This window comes from Anser cygnoides, chromosome 2 (assembly GCF_040182565.1).
Source record: "Anser cygnoides isolate HZ-2024a breed goose chromosome 2, Taihu_goose_T2T_genome, whole genome shotgun sequence".
NCBI classification, from domain to species: Eukaryota; Metazoa; Chordata; class Aves; order Anseriformes; family Anatidae; genus Anser; species Anser cygnoides.
This window is the reverse complement of record NC_089874.1, coordinates 125,736,819-125,749,903: the sequence shown is the minus strand read 5'-3', so window position 1 is coordinate 125,749,903 and position 13,085 is coordinate 125,736,819. Positions and strand designations below refer to the sequence as shown.

The 13,085-nt window shown below is 38.4% G+C and overlaps 1 protein-coding gene across 1 annotated transcript; it reads left to right on the top strand.

The window, feature by feature from the left end:
- Window positions 1-14: 14 nt before the first annotated feature.
- On the top strand, window positions 15-12,042 carry GGH (gamma-glutamyl hydrolase). Its single transcript, XM_013185918.3, has 9 exons — window positions 15-255; window positions 741-855; window positions 2,142-2,192; window positions 3,992-4,076; window positions 5,324-5,462; window positions 6,356-6,462; window positions 6,567-6,657; window positions 7,682-7,819; window positions 9,834-12,042. The coding sequence occupies exons 1-9, from the start codon at window positions 123-125 to the stop codon at window positions 9,953-9,955; spliced, it is 981 nt and encodes a 326-aa protein (XP_013041372.2). The 5' UTR covers window positions 15-122; the 3' UTR covers window positions 9,956-12,042.
- The last annotated feature ends 1,043 nt before the right edge of the window (window positions 12,043-13,085 follow it).

Here is a 13,085-nt window from a genome sequence, read left to right as displayed (position 1 = left end):
CCGCCAGGACTACACTTCCCAGTGTGCCCCGCGGCGCAGAGAGCGAGGGGCGGGGCGGTGCCCGCAAGGGGCCAGCCGCCTCACCGGCTCCGAGCCGTTGGTTCTGAGGTGCGCGGCGGGCGATGGGGCTCCGTGCTGGCTTCCCCCCGCTCCTGGCCGCCACCTTCCTCCTCCTCATCCTCCTCCAGCTTCGCTCTGCCTCTTCCGCCGCCTTGCCCAGCCGCCAGAGAGAGACCAACGAGAGGCCCATCGTCGGTAAGGGGTGTTAGGGGGTGGGGGGTACTCACAACGTAGCCATACCTCTGCGCTTGCAGACTCCTAAAAAACTGACGTGAAACCCTGTGGTTTGCTGTGAAGTGTGAAAGGTATCCCAAAACGTTGGCTGGATTGCATGGGCTCTAAACGGTAAAGTCTGTCTTACTGAGACCTGTGTGCAGTGAAGCTTTTATAAATAACATTACACCGTGCATACCGTGTTTCAGTCTTAAATTGTAGGTAACTTACTGAAGATAAGTCATAGTACTTCCATAAAACAGGGAAGTCAGATGAAACATGCTTATCTGACACCCTGTGGCTAGGTATTGCGATTGATACCCCATTGCCTCACTGTTCATAGTTCTTCCAGGCAATAAAGGCATCAATCATTGTAACGTGGTGTATCAAAAACTGGACTCAGATTTTTCTGTCAGCACATAACATTTGTGTTATATAATGCTGCTTTTCTTTCTTGGACCATTCAGGGGTACTGGCACAGGAATGTCACTTCAACAAGTTCCAGAAATTTGGAAATTCGTATATTGCAGCTTCTTACGTTAAGTTTTTAGAGTCTGCTGGTGCCCGAGTTGTGCCACTAAGGTAGGTTTTTATATCCTTACAAATGGTTAATAACCCTGTAACATGAGGGTATTAGAGGCGCAGAAGGTAGTTCTGCTGATATTTTTAGTGCTAAGTGCTCATCAAAGACCATTTAAAGATGCCGCAATTTACAAACTATTGTAGAAAGCGGAATAAAAGTAGACTGGAACATACAATTTTTAACTTTCTTACTTTTTTTTTTTTTCATTTTGTTTTAACCTGTAAAATTAACCTCAATAGTTCAAATTGGTGGTTTTTTGAAGTTACCTATGTTCAGTCTAATGTATTTTGTGCTACAAACACAGATATCTAGATAGATAGAGACTGTCTTTTGACACATTCTGTAGTCTTAGAATTCGACTAATGGAGGAAGACTATCAGTAGTCCTTGAAGAACTCTAAATCCAGTTCGTCTCTAAGCATGGGTTGCTAACTCCATGTTGTATAATATTTGGGTTGCTGGGTAAAAAGTAGCACAGTAAGTAAAAGAAGTGATGATACTTCGTAGCCAACAGTTAACTATAAAGTATTAAATGTGCTATTGTCCAATGTTAAAATGATAATTATCCAAAATTAAAGGTAATACTAATGGAGCTGCAAAAAATCACAATAGGATGTATCCACACAGTCCAATAAAGGCACCAGTGAAGTGCCTGAATTATAAGCCAGTGTTTCTCGTGTAGCTGGTGAAAATTTCAGAGTGGTTGCTGACCAAAAGCTGTACTAACAACACATTGAAACCAAGGCTTCCAATTCTTTCAACAAAGTTAGATGCCGTAAAGCTGGGCGCTTTGAATATACCCAGTGTACCAGTTCTGCACGAGGGTAGCCATCATACTATTTTATTTTGCTGATGTTTTGCTGGTGCTGAGGTCGTTCTCACCTTTCTACGTCTCAGATCTACCTTTGCTTTGCGGAAGAATGGGCATGACTAACTGTCGCAGTTCTTGGAATTGATCTGAAACTGGAGTTGCCAGTCTGCAGGAAATAATAGCTATGCCACTTATGTAAATGTTAAATTTAACGAGTGGTTGCATAGGGGTCTCAGACTACCTAATTCTGAACCGTACTTAACGGGGCCCTATTCTCAGTTATGTGGATTCTCAGTCTCTACTGAGCTGTTTCATGTGAAATGTTTCGTTTGAACTGGGACTATTTTATTCTAAATGTTTAAAGTATGCTTTCTATGTATTTTCTATGCCCCTTGTTTCAGTTCAGTAACTATGATATTTTTGTGATTAAATGTGTATATTTCATGTGTTCTGTAACTATTTTTTGGTGTTTCAGATTAAATCTTTCAGATGAAGAGTATGATAAAATATTCCACTCTATTAATGGGTAAGTTTAGAGCACTGGCTTTCTGTTGAAATATGTGATAATTCCTGTTTTGAGATCTGGCATATCCTTAAGGATGTTGTCTTCTGCTCTGTTGAAAGGTTGTGCTGAGTGTTGCAGACGTGTAAATCTGTTCTAAGATGGAGTACTGTTTCATCCCACATAGGTCTGCTGCATTTCATTCCTTTTGGAGCATGTCAGATAATCTCCAAGCAATGTCAGGGTTCATTTTAGCACTTTACAGTGCTTGTCTGCAGGTAGACAAAAGTGGTATGGTAGAGGTTAACAATTGGTTTATACTTTACAAGTGAAGTAGGTCACTTCCTCTTTGTTATATTTTTTTTCCTTATCCTCATATGAGTGATCACCTTAATTTTGAAATGTAGTAGTGCTTACTGGGCGTGTTGTCACTCTTAGTCTTCGCTTCCCAGACCTTCCCATCCCTTCCCATCCTCTCCATACTTCCTCTATTGTGAAAGCTTCTGATTTCCAGTCTTTGTTACCCTTTCTCTTTGGGTTCCTTCTCTCCTGCTTCTTTAATGGCCCATCTTGCCTGGTGTGATTCTGTGGCTTAGATCTCTGTTAGACAAATGTATTCTAACTTGTCAGCTGACCTACGGCAACTGTCCGCCCAAGTGTTTTTCCTGCATTTTTAAATGTCAGATAATGTGATCTAGTTCAGCACACATTTAATTGTGGACAAACCTTTTAGGTTTGCCTGAAGCTAACGGTGCATTTCAGAAGAGTTAAATCAGCTGGTGCTACACTTCAGTAGCTTGACTGTGTGTGATCCCCTAGCATGTGATCAGGCTACTTGTAGTCATGAGATGAACATCTTAAACCATGAATATTTTCGTTAAGCTTATGCATATAACAGAATGTTAATCAATGTGAGTAAGACCTGCATGTTTAGATTTGTGGCTGTCTGGGGAGATCAGTCTTATACAGCACACCCTATACATTAAGATGTGGGTCTTTACAGTGTTGTGGTGTGAACAAGTGTATGACAGCTATGCTTTCTCCCCTGTGTCTTCTCATAATGGAGACAAAATGAGTAATTTTATCCCTTTCTCGTGACTGTCACCCTCTCTTCCATTGCCAGAAGGACCTATGGAATCTCCTAATTTTTCTGCCTCCCCACCTCCATCAATGCAGGTGGGGTATTAGGTAAATAGATCCAGTTCCCTTATCCTTCTGTCTTTGCAGTGACTGGCAGTTGAGTCTGTGCTATGTGGGTGGGCAAGGATGTTCTATATTCCCTCTTGTTGCCCTCCACTGTCACCTAATGGCTTCCACAATACAGTTGTCTATAACTAATAAGAGAGAGGGATTCTCTATACTGTGGAAATTTATAATAAGAAAGAGATGGATCAATCTTTCTTGTTGTTAGCTAACCTTAGCTCGAGGTTCTTTGCAGTTGGAAATTATTATTAAATGCCTTCTTATTAAGACCATGAAATCTATTATACCTGTGTGATAGCGGTCTAGACGCACATAATAAATGGAGAGCTAGTCAGTACAGCCAGTGGAGCCTACAGGGCTGTTCAACCTTCCAACCAGTTAGGTGCTTTCTCTAAAAAACGTGTTTGAGTCACTGCTGACTTTTCTGACTAGATCCCTGCTGTCCCTAATTGAAGGTTAGATATCCATCTATAGGCTTCTGAAATCTAAGTGTCCTAATCTAGACCTGAATCCTACCCTTAAAACCACTGTCAGACCTTTCTCTGTGTTTGTTGTCCAGGTTTTAGTTCGATCACCATCAGTCATCGTTGCTAATCAGATTCTTGGATGTTGTCTTTCAGGGTACTTTTTCCAGGAGGTGGCGTGGATCTTAAGACTTCAGAATATTCCAGGGTTGCTAAGATATTTTACCACAAGGCATTAGAGGTAATTACTAAGGAACACTCTGTTCTTGTTACTGTCACTTCTCAGAGATCAAAATGACAGGGAGGCTCATATTCTCGGTTTCTCACTGGCATACAGTGTGTTAACTGTAAGCCCAATAATAAGTAGCTTATTGCTAGCTCCTGCTTAAAAAATCATTTCATAGCTTCAGATTCAGATAGCTGATGCCCTTTCCTGTTACGTGTTGTATCATTGTCTTAAATTCCAATTTCTTGGGGTGGATACAGTAGCTTTATTGCTGTTTGGAACCTGCAATAACAATAATGTCTTCCAAAAGCCCAGAGTGTTCAGTGACATTCAGTGTTGAACCAAATTACAAGAATTTAGAGATTATTACATTTATGTGCACCTAAAGTTTAGACTTTGAAGGAATTCTAGAGAGATTCTCAAATAATCCAATTTACAGTAATATAACATTAAGGCTTCCCTTAACATATATGCTACAGCTAGTGAAACACCTTTGTTCTTACTTACTTGTAAGTAGATTTAAATACATATTTGGAGGTGCATAGGAAAGATCTACATTAGCATGTTACACCGTTTTACTTATTTCCACTGGACTGGTAGCTAAATATAGCACATTTTTAAAGTAAACACTAACATAATCTGTAACATGTAAAAAGGCTTGGGAAAGGCTATATTATTATTTTTATTACTATTTATATGATCATTAGCTCTATTATGGAAAGATTGAATTTGTGGGACAGCTGTTTCTTTGAAAGATCAGGCAGACTGAATCCTTATGGAAGATTTAGTTTCTCAGAGCCTAAGAGATTTAAAAAAATTTTTTTTAGATAATAACATATTTTGGAGTAAAATTTTGTCTTGTAAGTGCATTGTGGAAAGGAATGGAGATTCATTGAGCTTTATACTCAACCTCTGTGATTTCTGAAGGATCTTCTGTATTCAGGTTGAATAAAAAAAAAAGTAAATGTTCTTCCCTTTTTCTTCTTTACTGGCTTTATTTTATTTTCAGCTGATGTTGATTACAGTTGTAACAGATGTCATAGTTTAGAAAACTTTGCCCAATTCTACAGCCAGTTGAGAGTAGCGCTTAAACTACTAGCACGGTAGGAGGTATTCATTGCCAGTGAGAAATCCCTTTCTGCTCTGGCTGCTGACTTTTCTCCAGCAGACAAGGAAAGTGAAAAGAATAGGAAGTTCTATTCAGTCTTCTTTCTGTAAATCTTCATTACTTTTTCTTTATTTTGTTGCTTTTTATTTTGAAGGCTAATGATAAAGGAGATTATTTCCCGGTATGGGGGACATGCCTTGGACACGAAGAACTAACATATCTCACAAGCAACAAAGTTTTACTTGTTAATACCAAGACAACTGGTTTGGCACTCCCTTTAAACTTTACCTCAGGTGAGAAATTCTATTACATTTCAGCAAAACTCAGACATGAGAGGTGTTGTGGTTTTGTTTGTAATAAACAGAAAAGGCTGAATGTTTGGGAGGTTTCTGATGATTGTCGTAAGTGCTTTCTTAATACGTTGCTGTGACTCTTTATAAATGCAGTGCAACTCTATGACTTCTAAGGAAGAGATGTGAGCACAAGCTACTTGAATCCCAACAGCAATCAGCAAAAAACAGAGTTGTGGCTCCATAAGTCATTTGGTTATTTGGACCTACAAAAATAATGTGGGCTTAGGTCCCTTTTTGTTACTGAGCTGGACAAAATTCACAGTCCCAAAACCTATCAGACTTGGAGAGCAAGTGCATTCACATTTGTCACCTCGCATCTTTTCCTAATGGTGAATATTTGCATTGCTGTTTCACTTGAACAGAACTGAAATTGGAGAAAATCCTGAAGGTAGAGCTGTGCCGCTCAGCAACAGTGGTCAAATGTTGCCTCTTGTTAAACTTTATGTGACTTTATCCTTTTGTGAGTAATCCATGTGTGGACCATGTCGTATTCACGAATTCTGGCAATTGTGGCCACTGTGAACGGAAAGGTCACTGAAATGAGTGGCAAAGAATTATGCTGATCTGTGGGAACTTGGGTGGCAAAGTTGGCTTCTCTCTAGGTCAAGACTGGAAGACAGTGATAACATCACTTTTGGAACCTGTTGGAGTTACTTCACTGATTTTTTTTTTCCTTGCATTGTATTCTTAAATCAGAAAGTTATACCACAGAAACAAAAAAGGTTGTTTTAATGTGTTTTATTAAATAGGTCTCCTTCTATTCAGTAATAGACGATCTGCTAGCAGTTTGAGTAATGGACAATATCTTTTTTTTTCTTTTCTCTTTGTGACAGCTGCAAAAGACAGTAGGTTGTTCAAGAATCTTCCTAAGGATTTATTACGTGCACTTGCTAATGAGCCATTGACATCAAACTTTCATAGATGGAGCCTCTCCATGGAGGTATTTAATCATTTTATTTCATTAACATAAATGTATTCTCTCTCTTAAAACTAGAAATAAGTAAACAAATAACACACCTTTATTTTCTTTCCTCCTTATTGCAGAATTTCACAAAGAATGAAAAGCTTCATAAATTCTACAATGTTCTGACCACTAACACTGATGGTAAAGTGGAGTATATATCTACCATGGAAGGTAGGAAAATAAATTTATTTTGTAAGCCATGACTGTAAAGTAGTTCTTCAGATGTGTCAGTTTATGCTAATTTGTAGAGCAAGCTTACTGTTAGAATAACAGGGTGAGTGCTGGCCCTGTGTGTGCTGACTGTGAGGAACATACAGTTTGCAGACAGAGTTTATCTTTTGAGTACATATCCTTGAGCCTAACTGCTTACTTCTCTCACCCACTGTTCCCCTTCCAGATACGCTGTTGCACTTTAGCAATATTGCAGTGCTGTGATACCAAGTGTACAGCACTCATTTTGTAGTAGTTTAACCCCTCCATAGTGCAGTGTGCCTCTGTTGTATCTTGCTTGCTATCTGCCTCTTTATGCTTGCGTTCCTATGCGATGCTTTATTATCTGTGTGCTGTATGAGGAGAACAATTCATGGTACTGAGATATAACAGCAATATCCCTCATTACTTTGACAGCAATACTGGTACTTGTTCTCCTCCAAAAACCTTTTGCGCTGGGTTGTGTATGTTTTGCACTGCATTTGCTCAGCTCAAGAAACATGTTAGCTCATTAGAGAGTAGTTTATTTTGAGTGGTGTACTACTAGCAGCTTTACAGTAAGGCCCAGCTGTCAGCCTATGGAATCCTTCTGTATGGCATGCTGGCAGTCCTCCAGAAGAGGAGAATAACAGTTTGATCAGAAGACCTAATTAGGCTAGTAAGATATGTATCCTGTGCCTGCAAGTGGTTTATCACAGAGCAGTCATCAGCTGCTGTGCTTTTATTCTTTTTTATATGAAAGTTAAGGACTGGCTTCCACTGGCACAGAGCAGATGGGAGCTGCCACTGTATTGACTGGGCCTTCAAGGGGATCCTAAGACTTGGATCTGTTTTGACTTGCTCTCTAAGCTTTTATGAAGCTGTAGATAAGTCAGATATATTGGTAGCTTGTCCTTTGAGTTTGTTTTGCAGTAAGACTAAGCACATCACTCTTAAGACATAGATCTTGCTTTACTTGCTTTGATGAAAAATGTGTTTTTTGCAGCATACAAATATCCAATTTATAGTGTCCAGTGGCATCCGGAAAAAAGTCCTTTTGAATGGAAGAAATCAACAGGCATTCCACATTCCTCGTCAGCTGTAAGAGCTGCATATTACATAGCTGACTTCTTCGTTAATGAAGGTAAAAAATTTATTGTTTATAAATATCAGTTTTTAGGGTGAAGAAGACTTTTAGTTTTCAAGTACCGCTTGCTGCTTTCTGAGTTTACTCTACAAGCTTTATAGGCTTATAAAACACAAGGGGTACTAGAAGTAGAATGGTTTTGTAAAAGTGACATCAAAATGCCAGTCATTCTTGCAGAAGTAGCCACTCTTTTCAGTAGACTGGGCAAAGACTATTAAGTCTTGTCTGTGCTGTGATTTTCTACCATTTTGAATGGTCTCTGTAACATCTTATCCTGCCTTGCACAAAGACATTAAAATGGAAAAAAATGCTCCATTCATAATTCCAGATACTTCCTCAGTTCTGAACTGAGTTACTGTTGTTGAAAGTGTTTTCTAACCAGAATACCAAAATTATAAATGCTGCTTGGGCTAAGTATACAGATATGTCAGGGGGATGCAACATAGTGTCTATAGTGTATAACTGCAGGGCAGCATTTTGAGGAAATTTTTGAATTTTTACCGAGCTTCTAGTTTATTTCTTTATACAGAAAGAAGTTGAAAGTAACTAATGTGTGAAATTCTGATAATTTATGATACTTTTTTTGTTTACAATAAGTGAGTGATCTGGAAATGCAGGAGTATTTTGAAGCAATCAAACTTGCTTTATTCTTTTCTGTATCTCCTAAACCATTCTGATGAAATAGCATTTTTGGATATTAAACTGGCTATACATAAAATTATCTCAGCTGATTGACTGGGAATATAATGGACATAATCAATAGCCTAAGTGAGTTTGGATTCCAGATTTCATTTCTCATCAAAAGAGTCACCAGATTGGAGAAATTGGACACTGATTTAAAGAAGTGAAATGTATGCTGACCTGGTCAGTGAGAATGTAGAAATAAACTTGTACAAAGTACAACTTTTAAGGCTGTTTCCTTACATTATATAGTCCTACGTTGCTTTGCGAAAAGATAACAAAACAATGTAAAATTCCATGTTGGTATCCATAAGCTTCACATATTTTATGAATTTTAATAGTGTGCTTATGGGATAAATAGAGTAAAGTATAAGATGAATCCAGTTTTTCTTATGCTGTGTTCTAATATTACACTACAATTCTTCTAGCTTTTTTTGCTACATTCTGTTGTGTCTATCTACATACTGTGTTACAGGCAGAAGTAAGCTTGCTCTAGCCATTATACAAGTAAATGTGGCAAAATTCAGTGCCAACTATTCTCGTAAGTCCTGCAGTGCATGTGAGTTTGTTCATATGTGTATGTGCACACATATAGTTGCCTTGTAGGCAGTACCACACTGAAGTGTAACTAGCTTTTGGATGCGCTGAACTTTAATTCTAGCAGAGCAAACTGGTGTCAACTAGCTGCATGTGTCTAGCTTCCACCTGATATATCAAACCAAAAGTTACTCTTCATTATCTCCCCTATCTGTGTACAGCTACTTCTATTTCATATCTTAATGTTGTGATGAGTAGTTGATGTTTTTAGCTAATATAAGGCAGAGTGCCTTTTTAACTTTGAAAATAAACCATGGGGCAAAAAAATGTAAACTGTTTTCTACTGACAAAAATATACTTACCTATGATTTTTTAATAACTAAACTAATATCACTTTTATATTCACCTGTTAATTTTGTGTAGAGTTGCCAACATGACCAAATAGAGCAGGATTCATTTTTTATTGTCCTCAACAACACAGGCCACGTTAGGCTGATACTTTGATACATTTCTTCCAGTATTATGAGTGCTGGTATCTTTGGTAGGAACCAACAGTACCTCATGAATAAATCTTTTTGTGGAGTCTTGGTTTTAAATGAGCAATTAATTTTCTCCTTCTTCAATAATAAAATAGTGTTGTAACCAGCTTTCTGAATCTGTATCTTCACAGTTCTCCATATGTTAGTTACTGTGATTCTGTTTGCTGTTAAGCTACACAGAATAACTTTGCCAAGATAGATACTGCCAAGGCTGATAACAGTAACGTGATGTGTACTTTTAAAATGTTTTACAGCACGGAAGAGCCTGCACCGTTTCCCCAGTGAAGATGAGGAAAGAAAAGAATTGATTTATAATTATGCTCCGATTTATACAGGAACGTTTTCTTCATTTCAGCAAGTCTATTTTTTTGATTGAGTATCTTGTCAGAGGTGCCGCATTGCTATTTATAAATGGAATTATTTGCCTGCATTGCATAATTAAACTGATATAGTGCAGTGCATGTGACAGAAAGCCAGAACAATTCTCTTCCTTTACAGTGACTTATCCTGTGTTTCTTCTGCACTACTGGACCACTAATCTGAAAATTTACATTTTGTACCATAGTAGTTGTCTTGGATCACGCTTTAATGTGAACTACAGAAAAATGCATTTTTTCCTACAGGGAAGGCATCTTGATTATGCTGATGAATTTGAACAATTTCATGTTTAGTCCAGGGAAAAGTATTGTATTCTTATATTTCAAAATATGAAGGTTATCTCTGTAAAATGTTGCGAACTATGATAGCACTACAGATTTAAGATATATTGCTTACTAAAATCCTGACCTCTTCAAATGATTTAGCAAAGAAGACTTTGGATCTTGGGCCTGTTATAAATGTGTGTGTAACCAGGTTCTTGACGGGAACTATTTTGTCATTTGAAAAATTGTCCAAAATAGTAAGGAAGCACGATAGCGAGGAGACACAAAAAGGATGTTCTATCCTATTTGTGAAACTTTCCATGGTACATTCAGTGTTGTTCAGAGAGTTTATATCTTGTGAGGTCTACATAAATATGAAGATGTAGTGTAAATTAGGCATTGCAAATATCAGATAAAGTAAGTAAGTGTGGAGAGTGTAGTTATGTGCTGCTTTCACTTTCTATTCTTTTCAAATTCTATTTTATATATATTCCAAGAATCTGTTTGACAGTACCTAGAATCAGCAGGCAGATGTTAGGTACAGACTTCTTTGTATGTAAAAGAATGTAAAATGAACTTTTGCTTTATATACTCTAACTTTTCCTGTAGTTACTTAGTAGAATTCTCACTTTTAATCTGAGGATTAACTCAGTGGAGACAGTAGTTTCTTTCTGTCTTGTTGGATAGTTAGTACATCTGGAATTCAGTAAAAGGATGAATGTGTATAAGAAACCTACTAATATTGACATAATGTGATAATAGCAGTTGCATTCAGTGCAGTGCAATATTTTCTTGTTTTTTGTTTGATTTTTTGCTTTGCTACATGGTTAGTTTAAATTTTGTTCAGTGGTTTTGTTTAGCATTCAAAAATTTACCAAGATGAGACAGTCAGCTATAATTCTTTATTGCACAGCTTCCAAACCCTGTTAACATCAATGGGGATTTGGAGTTCATGAAAAATTCAGGTTTGTACCTCAACTCTATACTGTAGTACGTTACACTCTCAAGTACCACTTGAGAGTCAGGTACACTTCTCAGGTTTTTCAGGTAAAGGGCACTCTAACTTATTCTTTATAATGAAACAACTTCACGAGACAGAGAAAATGTGAAATGTAGTAATTAAAATAGTAGTCACAGTTAATGTTTCCTTATACTGGAAAGACACTGCTGGGTAACCACAAGCTTAAACATGTGATGTGGTGGATTTCTACGCTTGTCAAATCAGCCAAATTCAGTAAATCTCTTTTTCATATGGGTGATTTTATCATGTTAACTATATTATCTGATTCCTGAGTAGAACCAGTGTAAAGAGATAATCATGCTCTACAGTTGCATATAAATATAGCAGCTAATCATAGACTCTTAGAATGGCTTGGGCTGGAAGAAACCTTCAGGATCATCTAGTTCCACCCGCACTGCCACGGGCAGAGATGCCACAAATAGCCCAGGTTGCCCAGGGCCTCATCCAACCTGGTCTAGTCTATCCAGCTAAGATACTTATGAAACAAGTCCAGCCACTTATTTCTTAGTCAGGTTGAGTTCTTTGGAATACCTCTGAGAACTTGCCTAAGTGAGAAGGGCGGGATTTAGCCTTAAAAACAGGGACCAACCTTAGAAGTGAGATGTCTGCTAACTGCAATGGGAGTAATTAGTTCCTAAGTGTGCAACTTTAAGGAATATTGTGTGTAATGTGATGAAAGAGAGCAGTATATTTATTATGAATTTGTATGGGTCTTTTCTTTGTATCCTTTATCTTGTAAAGCCTTTTTGATGGTGGCAGTGACTTTTCTATGATACTTGAAATAAAATATATTCGAGCAGATGTGCATTTTTGTTCTTTCAGGTATCATGGATAAAACATTAACATTGATTGACCTTTTTTCCCTCCATTTATGTCTGTTATCAAGGCAATGAATTTTTATGATTCTTGACTTCTGAACATTCTGTGACAGTGATAATTCAGTAGGCTGCTCTAACCTGTGTCTGCTTGGTGTGGTCTTGGGAACTATTTCTCTGTTGTGATGGTGAAAGTGAGGGAGCTGTCTGTGTCAACTTAGTCCAAGAAGGTATGCAGCCATTAATCTCTTTGCTTCTGCCTCTTGGCACTATTGCTAGAGTACGCAGGACCAGAATGTTTGCCTGCTTACCTGCTAAATTTTCAGTCACTTTGTTTCTGCAAAAGTGATGCTCTTATGCTATGTGTTGCCCATATACAGTCACAAAGCTGGTGGGCATGATGGAAACTTTCAGTCCAGTGACTTGCACTTTTGTTTAGTGGTAACTGCATGATAGACTGGAGGCAAACAAGGGAAAGCTGAAATAGCTGGGTGAGCTACTGGTTTTGGGTGGAAAATGCAAATAATTGAAATATGTTGAAGGTTATTGTTCATCAGAAGTAGTATAAGGCACAGGCTCATGTGATCCAAGACAGAGCTAAAAGCTTTTGATTTAGGGCGTTGCCTAGAAGAAAAATCACGAATAGGGCTACCAGGGAAGGTGGCAGGACGGCTGGCATGATGGCCTTCTTAAGAGGAGCACTTCTGTAAGAAAAGCAGAAGAGGTTCAGTGACAATAGCCTGGGTCAGCCACAGTCTGAAGGCTGCTAGACAAGTCCATAGTGACATGGCAGGTCCAAGGGCAAGCCAGAAAGTCACATCAGCAAGTTAGGGTCAGGATAAGTGAGTTCCATGGCCAGGCACAGGCATATCTACAGCACGGCTCAGGCAGGGCCCAGAGCCTGAGCTTAAACACACAAACGCAACCACTGAGCCAAGGCACAGAAACTTTCTACAACGTTTCTCACAGCTCCTTCTTGCACAGACCTTCCACAGCGATCTGATCCCAGGTGAGCAGTGTCATTAGGCA